Source organism: Magnolia sinica, chromosome 4, assembly GCF_029962835.1.
Source record: "Magnolia sinica isolate HGM2019 chromosome 4, MsV1, whole genome shotgun sequence".
NCBI classification, from domain to species: domain Eukaryota; kingdom Viridiplantae; phylum Streptophyta; class Magnoliopsida; order Magnoliales; family Magnoliaceae; genus Magnolia; species Magnolia sinica.
The window spans coordinates 113,760,343-113,776,351 of record NC_080576.1 but is presented as its reverse complement, the minus strand read 5'-3'; the positions used below and the strand labels follow the sequence as shown (position 1 = coordinate 113,776,351).

General features: G+C 39.6%; 1 protein-coding gene across 2 annotated transcripts; it reads left to right on the top strand.

The window, feature by feature from the left end:
* Positions 1-8,555: 8,555 nt before the first annotated feature.
* Positions 8,556-14,217, top strand: LOC131243935 (uncharacterized protein At2g39920-like). Of its 2 annotated transcripts, XM_058243568.1 has the most exons (5): positions 8,556-8,705; positions 10,015-10,252; positions 10,638-11,088; positions 12,396-12,578; positions 13,203-14,217. In XM_058243568.1, exons 2-5 carry the CDS (start codon positions 10,183-10,185, stop codon positions 13,399-13,401), a joined length of 903 nt encoding a protein of 300 aa, XP_058099551.1. In that variant the 5' UTR covers positions 8,556-8,705; positions 10,015-10,182; the 3' UTR covers positions 13,402-14,217. The 2 variants fall into 2 exon arrangements, with proteins under 2 accessions (XP_058099551.1, XP_058099552.1); XM_058243569.1 differs by lacking the exon at positions 10,015-10,252.
* Positions 14,218-16,009: the final 1,792 nt, after the last annotated feature.

The window sequence follows — 16,009 nt, the reverse complement described above, 5'->3', positions numbered from 1 at the left end:
CACAAGGTTTCCAATGGTGAGTTTTGGATTATGATTTTTAAAATTGGATGCAGGTTGAAGAAACTGATGAATAAAATAGATTTCTCACAAACAAAGAGTAACAGAAATATAAAACAAATAGATTCATCATATGTGACATCTTCTCCTCTATGGGATGTACATTGCTTATGAGCTTTCAGATGCAGAAATAATACTAGATTGGGTACTACCCCAACGGACCTAGTTAGAGACTTAGGGGGTGTTTGGTTCGTGGAATTGAATTGTACTAGATGGGATTAACATTATTATTGCTATGTCTGGAAATACTACAATATTGTAGGTATATAATCTCATGTTTGGGATAAAATTTTACCAAGGGGAAAACACCATATTAAGTAAAATCATGTTTGGTAGACAGTGGAATTGTAATCAACAGACTAAATTCACAATAGATGTTGATCACTTGGATACATATAAAGCCAAAATGTCACATGTAAATAGTTTTATATGGATGAATGGCATAGATAAACACATCAATGTGAGGTCCACATGTATAATGGATTTCAAAATCCACATAAATTTTCTATTGATGTAATGCAATTCCACGGGACTAAATACAAATCTTTCCCTAATCTTAACCTTTCCTATCCTCTCCTAATGGGGAATGGAATTGCACGTGACCAAATGCAATTCTATCCACCTAATCCCATCTAGTACACTGTGTCAAACGCCTCCTTAGAGTTTCATGGACTCACCTTGAAGTATATGTTTTATCTATGCCATCCATCTATTTTTATAGATCATTTCCGGGCGTCAGCAAAAAAAGTGAGGTAGATTGAAAGTTAAGAGACTGCACCACATGAAGTAGCTGGATTTAAAGCCTATCTTTGAAAACTTCTTAAGGTTGTAAATGCTTTGGATCAAGCTGATATTTTGTATAAGTCCACAAGTAGCAAAAAAGCATTCCGGCGGCCCTATGAAAATTTCAATGGTAAGAGCTCAATCCCCATTGCTTCATGCATTTTGGTTTACTTAAGCTTTCAATCTACCTCTGTTGGGACATGTATTGATATAGAATGTTAAAATAGATAAGCTGTATAGACAAAATATATAAATTATGATCGCCCCGCAAAGCCATTGTCATTGACAGGGACGGATTGGCTACTCCCCCTAACACGCGCCCCGTGGCTAGTGGTCGGTGCCCTGTGGGCCGCACCATGATGTATTTGTTTCATCCATTCGTTCATCCATTTTTACAGATCATTTCAAGGGATTGATACAAAAAATAATAGGTATATAAATCTTAGGTGGACCACACCACAGGAAAACAATAATATTGGATATCCACCATTAAAATCCTCCTAAGGCCCACTGTACTGTTTATTTGACATCCAATCTGTTGATTAGGTCATAAAGACCCAGATGAAGCGAAAAAATAAATATCAGCTTGATCCAAAACTTTTATAGCCTCCAAAACATTTTTAATGGTCAACTTTCATTCAACACTGTTTCCTGTCACGTGGTCCACTTGAGATTGAGATATATCTCATTTTTTCTTTTATACCATAAAATGATCTATAAAAATAGATGGACGGCATGGATGAAACACATACATTATGGTGGGGCCTACAGAGCACCGACCATCAGCCAAAGGCTAGTGGCAGGAGTAGCCAATCCGTTTCCATTGACAAGACCGTGAGAGATAAACCTTGTTGAATATGCATACGACTTACCAACTTTTAAACATTCTCTGAGCGAAAGTCTCACTGACAATGGCCCCTTGCCCAATCACAACCCACCACCTTATTATCAAGAATATCCAATCCACGTCCATGATTTGGACATCCACCCCAATAATTGCTGAGCCGCAGATAAATGCTAAGGCTAGATTCCGGTCATGGTGGACGAATCAGAACCATCCAATTGGTCGCTATCAATATAACAATAAAAGTTTTAAAAAATGAGTAGCCAAAATCGAACGGGCAAAATTGGTAGTTATGGGTTATTTTATATCCATGAGGATGTAATCAGTTTCGATAAAACGGATTGCTGTAAAGCTAAGCCGACCCATGTGGGGATATGTTACACATATTCCATGTCATCCACCTTATTTTGGGTTTTGTGTTCTTAAATGAGCCGGCAAATAGAAAACCGGGTGGATTTCTCGCCAACGTCACGGTGGGTCCACCTAGCTTGATGTCACAATAAGTTCTAGCATTGGGAAGCTAGGCGCGTCCCTTCGTAATGTTCGTGAGAAATCAACCCATTTCATCTGTTTGCCACATCCGACGGAATATAAGGTGGATCCAAAAGTAAGTGGTGCATAATTAGTAAGATTGAATGAAAGATACCTCGTTTCAACATCGAGGTCTTGGTATATGGGGATGGATAACGGTGACGTGTGAACTGACAGTGGGTGGGTGTACTAACAAGCTAACAAAAAAACAAGAAAAAAAGCAAAAGAGTAATTAAGATTGAATGATGACCAACATTATTATGGCCGGAAGTTTTGTATTGGAATAACTTTTTCATGCTTTCAGCTCATCTCAGTAGGAATGACCTTATAAACATTAAGGTGGACCTCAGGAAGGTTTCAACGGTAGACACTTATCATGGTAGGGTCCACAGAACACTGTTCAGTAGCCACCTTGCTACTAGCACCGTCGGTAGAGAATCTGCGTCCATCGCAACACACTGAAAATTACAAAGAAAAAAAGCACCATACTCTGGCAGAGTGTGGTGCATGATACGCAGGAGCTTAAAAATTCCATATATACGTGGCATATAAGTGACTTCCAAACTGATTTTGGGACTTTGACTTAGATAAAATGCGTTTCGGACGCTGCCTTAGTATCCTATAGCTACCCTGCGATAAATCACAGCACGGTGGAACCTAACACACCCCACTGTGGTACACAGTAGGGATGGATACCAAGACCTTAACAATGTTGAAACGAGGGTTTCTTCACTTGGTCTACCACTTGAGCTAAGGATCACCGTTTTCGGTACTACTGAATGAGTTATTTTTTCTACGGCATAAGTGAAATGATTGCATCATCCCATGGGTTGTAACTTTCGCGTGCAAAAATCTCTTGCGTGTAAACGTGTCGTGGATTCAAGCTTCCACGGAATGAGTAAAGATATGAGGTGGCCGGATTTAAATATAGGTAAGGCTTTTGTCATAAATAAGATAAGTGGAACAACCATTTAACAGATGGAGATGGAACACTGCTACTAAGTTAGTACAGGCATGTTGTGGCTGCAGTCGAATTAAATCTCATCATGACCCGACAGGCGACAGCCAACACAGACGCGGATTAGGAGGTGGTGTCTTGATCTGCTGAGTGCTGCCCATTATTTTGGAAACGGATTGGCTACTCCCCCTGCCATCAGCCCGGTGGCTAGTGGTCGGTGCTCTGTGGGCCCACCATGATGTATGTGTTTCATCCATTCCGTTTATCCATTTTTAAACATCATTTTAAGATTTGATAGCAAAAATTAGAGGGATATAAATCTCAAGTGGATTACACCACAGGAAAACAATAGTGATTGGATATCCACCATTAAAATGAGGTATATCCCAATCTCAAGTGGACCACATTATAAGAAACAGTTCAAAACGTTTACCCTTAAAAACCTTTTGGGGTCTATAAAAGTTTTGGATCAAGCTGATTTTTGTGTTTTTCCTTTCAATTGGGTTGTATGACCTAATCAACCGGTTGGATGTCAAATAAACTGCACAGTGGGACTTAGGAGGATTTTAATGGTAGATATTCAATTACTATTGTTTTCCTATGGTGTGATTGACCTAACATTTATATCCTTCTAATTTTTGATATCAAGTCCTAAAATGATGTTTAAAATTGGATGAACAAAATGGATTAAATATATACATCATGGCAGGCTCATGGAGCACCAACCGCCCGCCAAAGGCCGGTAGCAGGGGAGTAGCCAATCCGTTTCCCATTATTTGAGGGGATTAAAAAAAAAAAAAAAAAAAAACTAAAGCTGATTGAAGGCTGAAGTTGACAAACAAACAGTGGTGATTGCATATCAAAATTACATGGCCCCACAAATATATATATATCTATCTATCTATCTCTCTCTCTCTCTCTCTTCCATCCATTTGGCAAGAACATCTTAATGCATGATACAAAAAATAAGTCATATACCAGGCTCAAGTAGACCACACCACCAATAGCGGCAGGACAATGATTCTCATAATTACAATAGTAATATGATATATTATAATGTTTATTTTTCATCCATTCTGTTTGTAGAGTTACGCAGACATAGATGAAGAGGAAAAGCAAATATCAGATTAATCAAAGACTTCTGTAACCCTAAGAAGGTTTCAATGGTTGACGTTCAATCTCCCACTGCTTTATGCAGTATGGTCCACTTATTTTTGAATCTGTCTTAATCTTAGGCAAACCTTACCGGCAAACCTCACCGCGAACTCGCAAAATGGACGGACGGTTTTGGTATGATACATACCTCGACGCGGATTGCGTCCTACCCAAAGTCCGGGCAGGGCTCTATGGGGCCCACCATGATGTAAGTATTTTATCCAAACCGTTAATCATTTTTATATGATTATTTCAAGGTATAAGCCAAAAATCGAGTTAGTTTCAGGCTTAAGTGGACCACAAAGTGGGGATTGAACGTCCGCCGTTAAAAACTTCTTGGGAGCTGGAAAAGTGTTGGATCAAGATGAAATTTGTGTTTTCACTTCATCCAAGTCTGCATGACCTATTAATAGCTTTCAACGGTGCTAAAAACAAACATCACGGTGGCCCTTAGAAATATTTACATTACAGTGGGCCCCACATAGCCCTGCCCGGACGGTAATCCGTCCTGCGGGTAGGACGCAATCCACGTCCCACATACCTCATGGTGGGGCCTACAAAATTTGGTGACGTCAACACATCATTCAGGCCGGTGGTGTGTGGTACGCTAGCTAATCCGATCCATGTCCATTGTTTGTACTCATCTCTCAGATAATTGCTCGGCATTACACAAATGGACGCTGATTGCCTGCTACTCTCATCTCGTGGTCAGCTCCGCACAAGCAAGAGCTTTGAGATGCCACTGTGAGGTATGTGTTTTATCTGCACCGTCCATCTATTTTTCCATGTCATTTTAAGCCGAACCCAAAATTGAAGCATATCCAACAAGACTTGAGTGGGCCACACAACGGGTATTTAACACAACCTTGGGGCCACGCAAGTTTTGTATGAAGCTCATACTTGTGTTTTCCTTTTCATCCAGGTCTATGTGATAGGTTGGATGGCAATTAACCATCATGGTAAGCCCGAGGGAGGGTTCAACGGCTGGTGTCATTATCACTGCTGACTTCTTGTGGTGTGGTCCATTTGGGCCTTCGATATGTGTCATTTATGGGCTTACAACCCTAAATGATATGGAAAAATGGATGGACGGTGTGGATGAAATCCATACATCAAGGTGTCCCTTCATAGCTACTGCCCGTGCGAATCATCTGTGTCGAAGGCAGGTGAAATTTCAGGGCCGCTGGGTCTCATTTGTCCATGTCATTTTCGATGACTCAAGTTAGGAAGATACCTGCCCAACTTTTCTCTCAATTTCGAGCTGCATGACTTGACTTTTAAAAAAGTAGTTGTACTATATTTCAGCTTATTTGTTTGAAAAAATAAATCTCTTTATAATAAATAACTATATGTAATTTATAAAAAATTATAGGTATAAAAAATAAGACTTGAAGCATAATAAATTAATATAATAATATAAATATTAGCATATATTTACTAAACCAACCTTACTAAATCTGCTTGAATTGGACTTGAGTTGAGAATCCTTAACCCGGGGTTTGGTTGAATTGTTCTAGAGTCTAGGCATAGGTACTGGGATAGGGCTGAGCACGAACCTGTCTCAACCTGCTTGACTTTAAAGCTCCGGAGAGGTGGGTACTACCTAGGTAGGTATTACCTAACCCGCGTTGAAAAGATTTACAAAATAGTGGTGATTCATACTCCTTGGACATATCTAGACTATCCAAAATTGTTGTGATGGATCATAACCATCCAATTTGTGGCCAACAATATATTATTAAAAAAAGCCGAGTGGCCTAAATTAAACGGGGCAAAATTACTGGTTACTGGAATCTGATCGGTGTAATTTTTGGGTTATGTTCTATCTATGACCGTCTCATCAGTTTGGATGATGTGGATTGCTGTAAAACTAAGCTAATAATGCATGATGAATTACCCATCAATACTTTAAAAAACGGTGGTAAACTACACAGTTGTACATCCAGACAATAGAATCGTCGGACACGCAACGCAACGCACTGAAAATGACAGAGAAAAAGTATCATACAACGCACTGAAAATCACATAGAGAAAAGGCATCATATGAAAGCATTTACTGTAATTGGACTGCAGCATTTACTATAATTGGACTGTCTAATTTATGGTTCTTTAGATGTATGATTAACCAAAATAAAGGCTTATTTGGTTATCTAACTGTAAGATTGATGTACAGTTTTTTGGATGGTTAAAAATGAAAAAAAAAACCATTTTTCTTTTATTTTACTTTATTTTCAGACCGTGGGTTAGGGACTGGATTTCATAATTTTACATGGTTTGAGGTAATATGGTGTTGGGAAGCATGGAAGTGTGAGCCCTCCAATTTTGAGAGTCTACACGATATAGAACCCTCACGAAGTCGAATATTAACGCTTCAGATCCAAAGGCCCGCCTAACTATCGCTGGAGTATCTCCTCTGATCCTATGGTATAGATGGTTCCGGATTACGATTTATAAATTAGATCGTCCCAAGACAAGTCAAAATGGACAGATTATTGTGCACACTATATCTCTTTTTATTCTATCGATATTCTTATGATTGATGCTTTTTGCAAAAGAAAAGCTCATCCATTTTATAGAAAAGGATGAAGATAGAATGAGACCAGATTATCCGGTCGTCTCTCCGTCTCCCATCCAAAATCAATTTTAATTTTGAAGTTGAAAAAACCAACTAAAAGAGAAGGAGGTTGAAAGAGGTCTCAAAACGTAGAACTCACCCGCAAGTGATTGCTCACTAATGGGCCTCACTGGCCTAGGTCCAACATATAGGTCACCGGTTGAATATGTAAGTGCTTGCTAATTAAGTGTCATCTGCTGCCTGTGAATCCCCACCGATAAATCACAGCTTGACAGAAGTTGGAATATAGCAGACCCTCTTGCAACCGTCCATGCTTCAATCAGGACCATCTAGGCTGTGGGGCCTACCATGGATTGATCTATCGAGGAACGACTCAGATATACTGCTCCTTTCTCTTTGCCACACTTTTTTTTAAAAAAAATTCTTATAAATATCCCAATTAAAGTTCTATTTGAAGGTGGGCGTTCGATCACCACAGTTTCCTATGGAATGGCCAATTGAGATTTCAATATGCTTCTTTTTTATTTTTGTGGTGGAAAAATAGATGGACAACGTGGATATAAAAACATATACATCACGTGGGCCCCACAATCACGGATCCATAGAATCTGAGTCCGATAAGATCAGCCGATAGCCATCTTATTTAAAGGCCAGGATCCGCACCAAAAGCTGCCACGTGGAAGGTTTAGATGGGAAACGGAATGGCTACTCACCCTGCCCTCAGCTCGGTGGCTGGTGGTCGGTGCTCTGTGGGCCCAACCATGATGTATGTGTTTCATCCATCCTGTTCATTCATTTTTATAGATCATTTTAGAGCTTAAACCCAAAAATCAGAGGGATGTAAGTCCCAGGTCAACCACAACACAGGAAAACAATAGTGATTGGATATCTACCATTAAAATTCTCCTAACGCCCACTGTACTGTTTATCTGACATCCGATCTGTTGATTAGGTCATACAGACCCAGATGAAGGGAAAAAAAAGCAGATCAGCTTGATCCAAAACTTTATGGCCTCCAAAAAGTTTTTAATGGTCTACCTTCATTCAACACTATTTCCTGTAATGTGGTCCGCTTGAGATTGTTATATAGCTCATTTTTGGTCTCATACCATGAAATTATCTATAAAAATAGATGGACGGCATAGATGAAACAAATACATCATGGTAGTTCCCACGGAGCACCGACCATCAGCCATTGGCTGGTGGCAGGGCGAGTAGCCAATCCGTTCCCGTTTAGATGGGGATTCTAGCTATATCGTATCATATCTGCCACGTGAAATGATCACATCATCACATGCATCGGTTGTACCTTTCATGTACAGCCATCTCTTGCCTCCAAATGTGACAAACCAATACATTGAATCGTAAAATCGCTGTCCAACGACTTTAAAGTTGTGTTCCTATAGATTTGTGGATACATCTGATTTTCATTAAGTTTCAGCAACATCGTGTGGCCCACCGTTTTCACAGATCGGATATTCTACAAATATGACACGTGTGTGGTAAAGAAATGGCTGTATTGAAAGTTCACATACAGCAGCTGTGTTTTACTCATTACTCGGTCCCCGAAGAAAACGCCTTTTAAAATTCGAGGAAAGCGCCCGAAGGGGATCCTTCATAATTACTCTTCCCACCACTCTTATTCATTAAAAGCTACTGAGAAAAGCGAAGAAAAAGAGGAATAAAAAAACCTAATTTCCTCGGATGATGGCAGATTTTCGATCCGCACGCCTTGTTTTTCTCTCGTCGAACTTCTATTCGATGTGGTTTAGGGATCGAAGCCTCTTCAATCTCGCTCTCAGGTGAATTTTCATCGAATCTCATGCATTTTTTATTTTTTTTTTTGGATCTTTTGATTGATTTCTTGAATGAAATATTGCGGTTTCTTTTGGGGCTAGAATTCACTTGTACTGAAGGATTATTGTGTATCTTGAGAATTCGATTGGTTTCACAGGCGATTTTTTCTGAATCTTATTCGAGATTGATTGAACAATGGAAGCTCTTCCGGAAAGATTAGAGTTTTTTCTCCGATGAATTTGATGGTGGTTTCTGATTTTGTATAAACTTGTCTTGTGATGTTGAATTTGTTAATTAGTCCGAGTCGGTGCTCTCCGTTTTAGCAAAATGGTGCCATGTATTTCTTGGGCTAGTATCCGTACTGGTGGGACCCACTGTTCTACAATCAGATGATCGGACGATCATTGGAGTTTCATTTTTTATTTTTCTTTTTGCCGTTGAACTACGATGCCAATTGTATTTCGTTTCAACAGTTCATTTCTGGGCCACCAATTAGGCAGTGAGGATTGTCTGATTGAGTAGATATATGATAGGCAAGTCCCAGAAGGTTAACATTTTCAATCACTTGGCAGTGGGTCATGAGTCTGCACAGGTGTGGCCCATGGCTCTTTCATCTGACAAGGGATCTGATGGTTCCACTGTCGGCTGATGAAGCGTCAGAAGTCTCCCAGACTGGAAGATCGTAGCCATTTTGGCCTTTTTCCTATTGAATGTGGACTCAATATTTTTCTCATGGCCATCTGTTTGTCGACCACTGATTAAAGATATTGTTCTAGGTGTCATTTGATGATTGCCAATTTGAATAAAACCTGTTCTCAACATTGAAATTCTCTTACTGGTTGGATTTGGATCTGGCAAACTCCACAGTCCCCTGTTTGGGAATCATACTACAATAACATGGATTGGGGGAGGGGTTTATTGCAAGGGAGTTACTCTTTTTCTCTTAAAACAGTCATTGTCACGATTTGCCAAGTGTCTAATTTTTTCTGCGGATATGGGGTTGCCCCAAATCCATGGATTTTGTGGAGGTGTGAATTTGGAAAATCCATGGTTTTGGCAAATCCACAACAGAAGGCAAACAGGGGAGATTTGAAATCCATGGATTTCAAATATCCCTACCCCAAATCTCTCATCCCAAACAGCCTCTTAGAAGAAATTTCACTCTGTAAAATCTCTCGGCCTTTTCTGTATGGCTTTGACTGTGAAGTGTTTCAGAATTGCATGAAACTATTTGCTTTACAATGATGACGATAAATTCTGATTGAATTCATAATTGAATGTCTCATAGGTTTTAAATTATCTGATTTATAACAGGCAAAGATCCTGAAGTACGGTTCACATCCCTGGTGAATGAAGCTTTTTGTGGACTTCACTCTGAGACGATGAGATGCTGCATCTTGTGCCAAGACATTTAGCAGTATGTATATTTTGGGTGGGAAGGTCCTCCGCATGATTTGATCTTTACAGTTTGGGATCTCTTCCATGTCTTCTTTTGCGGATCAAATTGAGCGTGGGAACTCCACGCAGAGTGTTTTGAGTAGGGGAGGATCTGGTATGTCAAATGCCCATTCTTTTGTGGCGTCAAAGCACACATGCATGTACTATATGGATACATATTTGCACATGCGCACACACAAGTTCATGCACACAAATGTGAATGTATTTGGGTCATTTTTCCTTATGGTGTTTAACAACTTTGCACCCACTGGGGTGTCTTTTGCTTTCATCATGGCAACCTATAGCTAACGCATGAAATGCAGAATATACAAAAATCTAACTCATTCAATTGAATGTTTTAGAAAAATGTTATATCTCATGTATGCACATTAATCACCCATGCGTTAGGATATTTCATTTGTCTTCTATCCACACAGTTGATATTTAGAGGTATCTTCAGCAATGCTTGTATTATTTTGAGAGTTAATTGTTTCATGCAGAAATGGGAAGCCGTTACATTGTGGAGTCAGGTCTATATATGACATCATTTGCTGCAACTGTCTTCGTTGCAGCACTTGTGACTGTTGGAGTTCTATTGGTTACGTTGCTGATCGCGTTAACCATCATGTTAGAATCATGTCAAAGTAAGAGCACAGGAGTCATCGAGATGCAGAAAGCAAGTGATGAATATGAATATTGCAAGATTTTTGCATTGCATGCAGAGCTGAATGACTTACGAGCTGATGAATTTCCTACAGTTTGCAAGGCACTTGCTATTCAGTACATTAAAGAAGGTCAATATTCTCGTGATCTGAATTTGACCATGCAAGTGGCAGAGAGCTACTTTGACACTTTGGCACCAAATGACGATGGTCTGGATGTGGTATTGATAGACATAGATGATATTTTTCCAGCAAATCTTCCTCATTACAGCAATGTGTTGCAGTACAGGTAGTTTATCATCTACTCAAATCAGTTCTTATGTGGACTCTACTACATGACAGTGTTTTATATTCCGGCTGTTTTATTTTCTGGCATGGCTGTTGGTTATTTCTCCTTTCCAATGTTGAGAATCGATAATTATTTCGTAGTTCGTTAATTATTTTGCTGTGGCTCAACAAATGTTTCAAGGAGCACATTTTTTAAAAGTACATCTGCATTTTTAAAGAGGTCTCAAGTGCAACTGGTTGGACCACATTCTACGCTCCACCCAGCGAATAACCTCCATTCTGTTATGCGTGGCATCCAACCCTTCCAATAGGTTGGGCATTGGGCAGTCCATAATGATCACCTTGATAAAAAATCAGCCCCATCCACCTATCAGGTGGCCACCTGACATAAAAACAAGTTCTAGCCATTGATAAATAACAAAACACAAGTGAGATGGGGCCTTCTCATTTTTAGAACTGTCAAGAAAAAAAAAAAAACGCCTCTTATGCCCTTGCTGGGAGAAAATTACCTATATCTTTGTCAATGTGTCTCTGGTTTAATCTTTAAATTAGGTTTTAAAGCTTCCAGTGAGCCGCTGGACTCACAAATTGACAATTCCTACCAGATCCCCTGCTGCCCAACTAACTGGCCACTGAAGTTATTGCTTTTGATTTCGGGTACCAGTCTAGTTGCTAATCTAAAAACTCATCTTCTCTAGATGATTGTTGCAGTACTTTTTTGTCCATCATCAAAAGCTTATTGGATTTGGCAGCTATTAGCTACAGTAGTCTGTGGTTGTGATTGAGGAACTAGATTATAGCATTCCATGCATGTTGAATGATGCAAAACTGAATCCCCAATAGGTGATAAAATGATGAAGAGCCAATTGAGATGGTTGGACAATGTGCTACAAAAAGCAAGATGGCCCTAGTAAGCAAGGTAACTATGATTGGGGTTTATCGGGCCTAAAAGGAGGATATGCTGGGACCTAAAGACTAGGGTCAAGGCAGTGAGAAGGGATATGAAAGTTTGTTTACCGAGGGTAGGGCCTCAGGAATGACTGGTGAAACAAGATTCGGAAACCTAGACTAGATGGGACAACGTTGGTAGGAAAATAAAGGCATAAGGGTCAATCTTAAGTTCTTTCTACAGGAAATAACAACAATGCATGTTTATTCTCACATTCAGCATCTTTACTGAAAAATTTCCATGTTCGGACATAGCTCAGGACTATATAATTATTTTTGAATGCATTCTTTTGCTGCAATACCATTTCTAGTTCCTCCCTACTTATGCGAGGTTATTCTCTTACTTATCATGTATTGTAGTGGTAAGCTGATTGAGGATGTGAAGCATCCAATGCACATGTTTGTTTTGAGATTACACATGAAGCTCCATGCTAGTGGCTGGTCTCTGATCCTTTTCTCAAGGATGCCTGAGAAGCAGCGGAATGCCACCGTGGACCACCTCATTTCTGCAGGATATAGAAGCTGGTCTTCTTTGATTATGAGGTAGTATGCCCCTCCACATATTTTGATGTGAAAAATTGCCCATTTATCTTTTAGGAGCTTTGCTTAAGCACACAGGCGTTTGCAATGAGGCTCATGTAGTCACGGTACATGTGCCAACATAGCACATAGGAGCGACATCCGATCCAATCCATCTATCAGGTTGGTCCAAACTTCTGCAAGTTTTCAAAAAAATAAATAAATCTGGTCCACTCAGCACATGGGCCCTAATATTGGAAACAGGTGGATGGGTTTGAGAACTTCAGCCAAGTTTTCAGAGCTGTACATTTGTTTTGCTAACTGTGGCCCACCTGAACAGTGGATCAACCTGATTCTTGGGCTAGGGCATCAATATATTTGTGCTGTTCTGATGGGTGGATTGGATCTCAGACCTACCATGCCACGCTGGCACATGTGTGGTGTGTACATGAGCTTTATTGCACATGCAAGTGTGCTTAACAACGGTCTATCTTTTAGTTATAAAAGCTAATGAAGTTTATGCATCCTACTACATTAGTCAGTATCTGAACTCTCTACAGATATAGCATGCTGTCAGATGACTTTATCTCATCTTGATATAATCATATTTGAATTAGTTCATTTTTTTCCTTCTAATGTATTGTGCAGATCTGATGAAGAACTGCCAATGCAAAACTGGGAATACATCGCCAGCAGGAGGGTGAAGTTGCATTACCAAGGCTTTCGCATTGCGAGCGTGATCAGCAGCCAGGTGGATGCTCTCATGGGTCCTTCTTTAGGAAAACGCAATTTCAAGCTCCCGAATCCGATTTACTCCAAGATAGGTCAGCATATCAAGGGTATGTGAATATTATGGGGTATAGACCTGAATCCCCACACCAGTGGCCCTATTCTTGGTATATAGTTGAAAGCAATTTGTTCTTGATAATATAAACAATCTTTCATCTCACAAGGAAATCGCTACCATGTACATGAAACTTGGAAGTAATGGTTCTATTAGCAGTTCTTGCTTGTTATTACTGTTATTATTGAGAAATGCTTTAGTGCTCTTAGAGCACTATTAAGTCATAGTGTTCCCAGTTGCATTGCCACACTTAGTCCGATCCATTGATCTATACTATTCATGAGGTCCAACACTACCACGGAAACATCATGCTGATCTGACAAATAAAATCCATCTGGTCATTGCCCTTAAAACATTGACTATCAAGATCATTTACACAAAAAAGGTCCAGTGAACAATTCGATCCATCTATTTGTTAGGGACTATCGTGGATTGCTTATGATTCTAAAGAATAACTTTTGATAGGCAATCATAACCATCCCATCCATGGCTTGGAAAAAGGATGGCTACAGAAAGTAAGGCCAAACTAAGGTTGGATTAGATCATCCAATCAGTGTTATTTTGCATCTAGCCTATGAAAAGTATTATTAGCTTAATGAACAGTTCAGATCAATTAATTGGACTGTTCAAGTGAAGCAAAGCAACTAGGAGCACTATAACTTTAGTGCTCTGAGAGCACATGAGCATTTCTCGTTAGTTTTTCCTCTAAAGCTAGTTTGTAATATACATACGCATGAAAATTGCATGCACTATGTATTGTAATGATTGTTTTTCCTGTTCTTTGGAAAGAAAAATGCTATTACAGAGCAGTTATGTTTCTGCAGAACTTCTTATGTGATGGGTTATTGTTGTTCTACTGACTTATTTTTGGTATGATTATATGTGCTAATGTTCCATATGTGCCATGTGTCATTGTTCATCTTCATGCACTCGTTGTATGCCACATTAGACACCATTCATCTTCAGGCACTCCACATGTGAGACCGTCTATCTTCTAGTGCCTCACGTGCTACATGAGCCAATGTGGCACGTGCCACCAATTACCAAGTAAATTTCTCAATAATGTTTTTGTTTTGCCAACAATAGAGTTGAAAATGTGTCCTAAATTTTATGGCAGCTCTATTGAAAACAAACAACAGAAGCTTATTTCCTTTTTTCTTTTTCCCTTAAATTTTAAAAATCAGTTTCTATTCCATTTGTTTTTCCATGGAAGTGGTATTTCCTTTCAATCCAAACATCCCAAAGTTGGTTGTTGGGTTTTCCATGAAAAAGTTCATTTTTATTTACTTTTACCTGTTCCCCCATGGATGGACTACACATTTGCGTATCGGTCCCCCATCGGTCGATATGGCTGACACGCATTGATTTCAATGGTGGGGAAATCCTATTTTGACCAGCCTTGAAAGATGAAGCCCTGCCTTTTTGTTGCCCCACCGTGATGTATGTGTTATATCCACTCCATCTATCTGTTTCGCCAGCTCACTTTAGGACATGATCCCAAAGATGAGGCCGATCAAAAGCTCAACTGAAACACATCACAGGAAACAGTGGAGACAAAAGAATCCCTACTGTTGAAACCTTTCTAGTGCCCACCATAATGTTTAGATGCTATACAAACTGTTCCATTGCCCACCATGATATTTAGATGCTTTCCAAACCGTTGCAAACCTGCATGAATGGAAAACACAAATATTAGTTGATCCAAAATTCTGGTGGTCCTAGAGCATTTTTTAATGGCGGGGGTTCAATCTCCCCTTTTTCTTGTAGTATGGTCCACATGAACTTTAGATCTGCATCATGTTTGGATTCATGTGAACTGGCAAAACAGATTATTCGAGTATATATAAAGCATACATAATGGGCCCACTTTGGGTGCAGGCAATCTGTTGGCGAGTCATCGGCGGGGGTCCTTATTTTCAAACTCTTGGAAAACTCACGGGATACCGTACATCATCCCACGGCTATATATGGAAACTTACCAAAACTAAGAGCCGACCAAGTAGTGGGACCCACTTTAGGCCGGTCGTATCCGGTAAATCAGGTGAATTAATGAAGACTTTTAATAAAGTGCTTCGTGTCACGAGGGTGAGGACAGAAATAACGCATTTGCATTCACATGCGCGGGCCTGAGACCTGTCTTATTCATATGAATAGCACCCCTTTACATACTATTGCATGTGGGGCCACAGTTGTATGGGTATGCCATTCAATCCGTGTATTAATTGTTGGAATATTTGGTTGAATTAAATAGACTATTAAAATCGAGAACAAAAAAAAAAAAAATAATTTTTTTTAGAAAGAGGTTTTATTGAATTGAGTCGAGGCGTGACTGAGTCACTCGGCTTAAAATTGAATTTGCCCCCCTTGGACAGCGTCCTAAGTGTAATAGGTTTTCAGAGCAATCGACCTCCAGGATACAACGACTATGACCCGGTCTCAGCGGTGCACTCACTGTATACGAGCTCGAACCACTTACAATTTAACTCGAAAGTGCTGAGTTGACTCAGCGATGAACTTAGCAATCAAAATGCTTAAAACCGAATATCAGAGAGCGTTTTATAAGAAAATGATTTTTCGTATTTTCAAACATAAATCGGAGGTCTTTATATAG

Excerpts from the sequence above, each read along its gene's own strand:
- LOC131243935 (XM_058243568.1), top strand. The coding sequence starts at position 10,183 with ATGTCTTCTTTTGCGGATCAAATTGAGCGTGGGAACTCCACGCAGAGT. Across the intron at positions 10,253-10,637 it reads TTTGAGTAGGGGAGGATCTG|AAATGGGAAGCCGTTACATT; the intron begins GTATGTCAAATG and ends TGTTTCATGCAG. Across the intron at positions 12,579-13,202 it reads TGGTCTTCTTTGATTATGAG|ATCTGATGAAGAACTGCCAA; the intron begins GTAGTATGCCCC and ends TGTATTGTGCAG.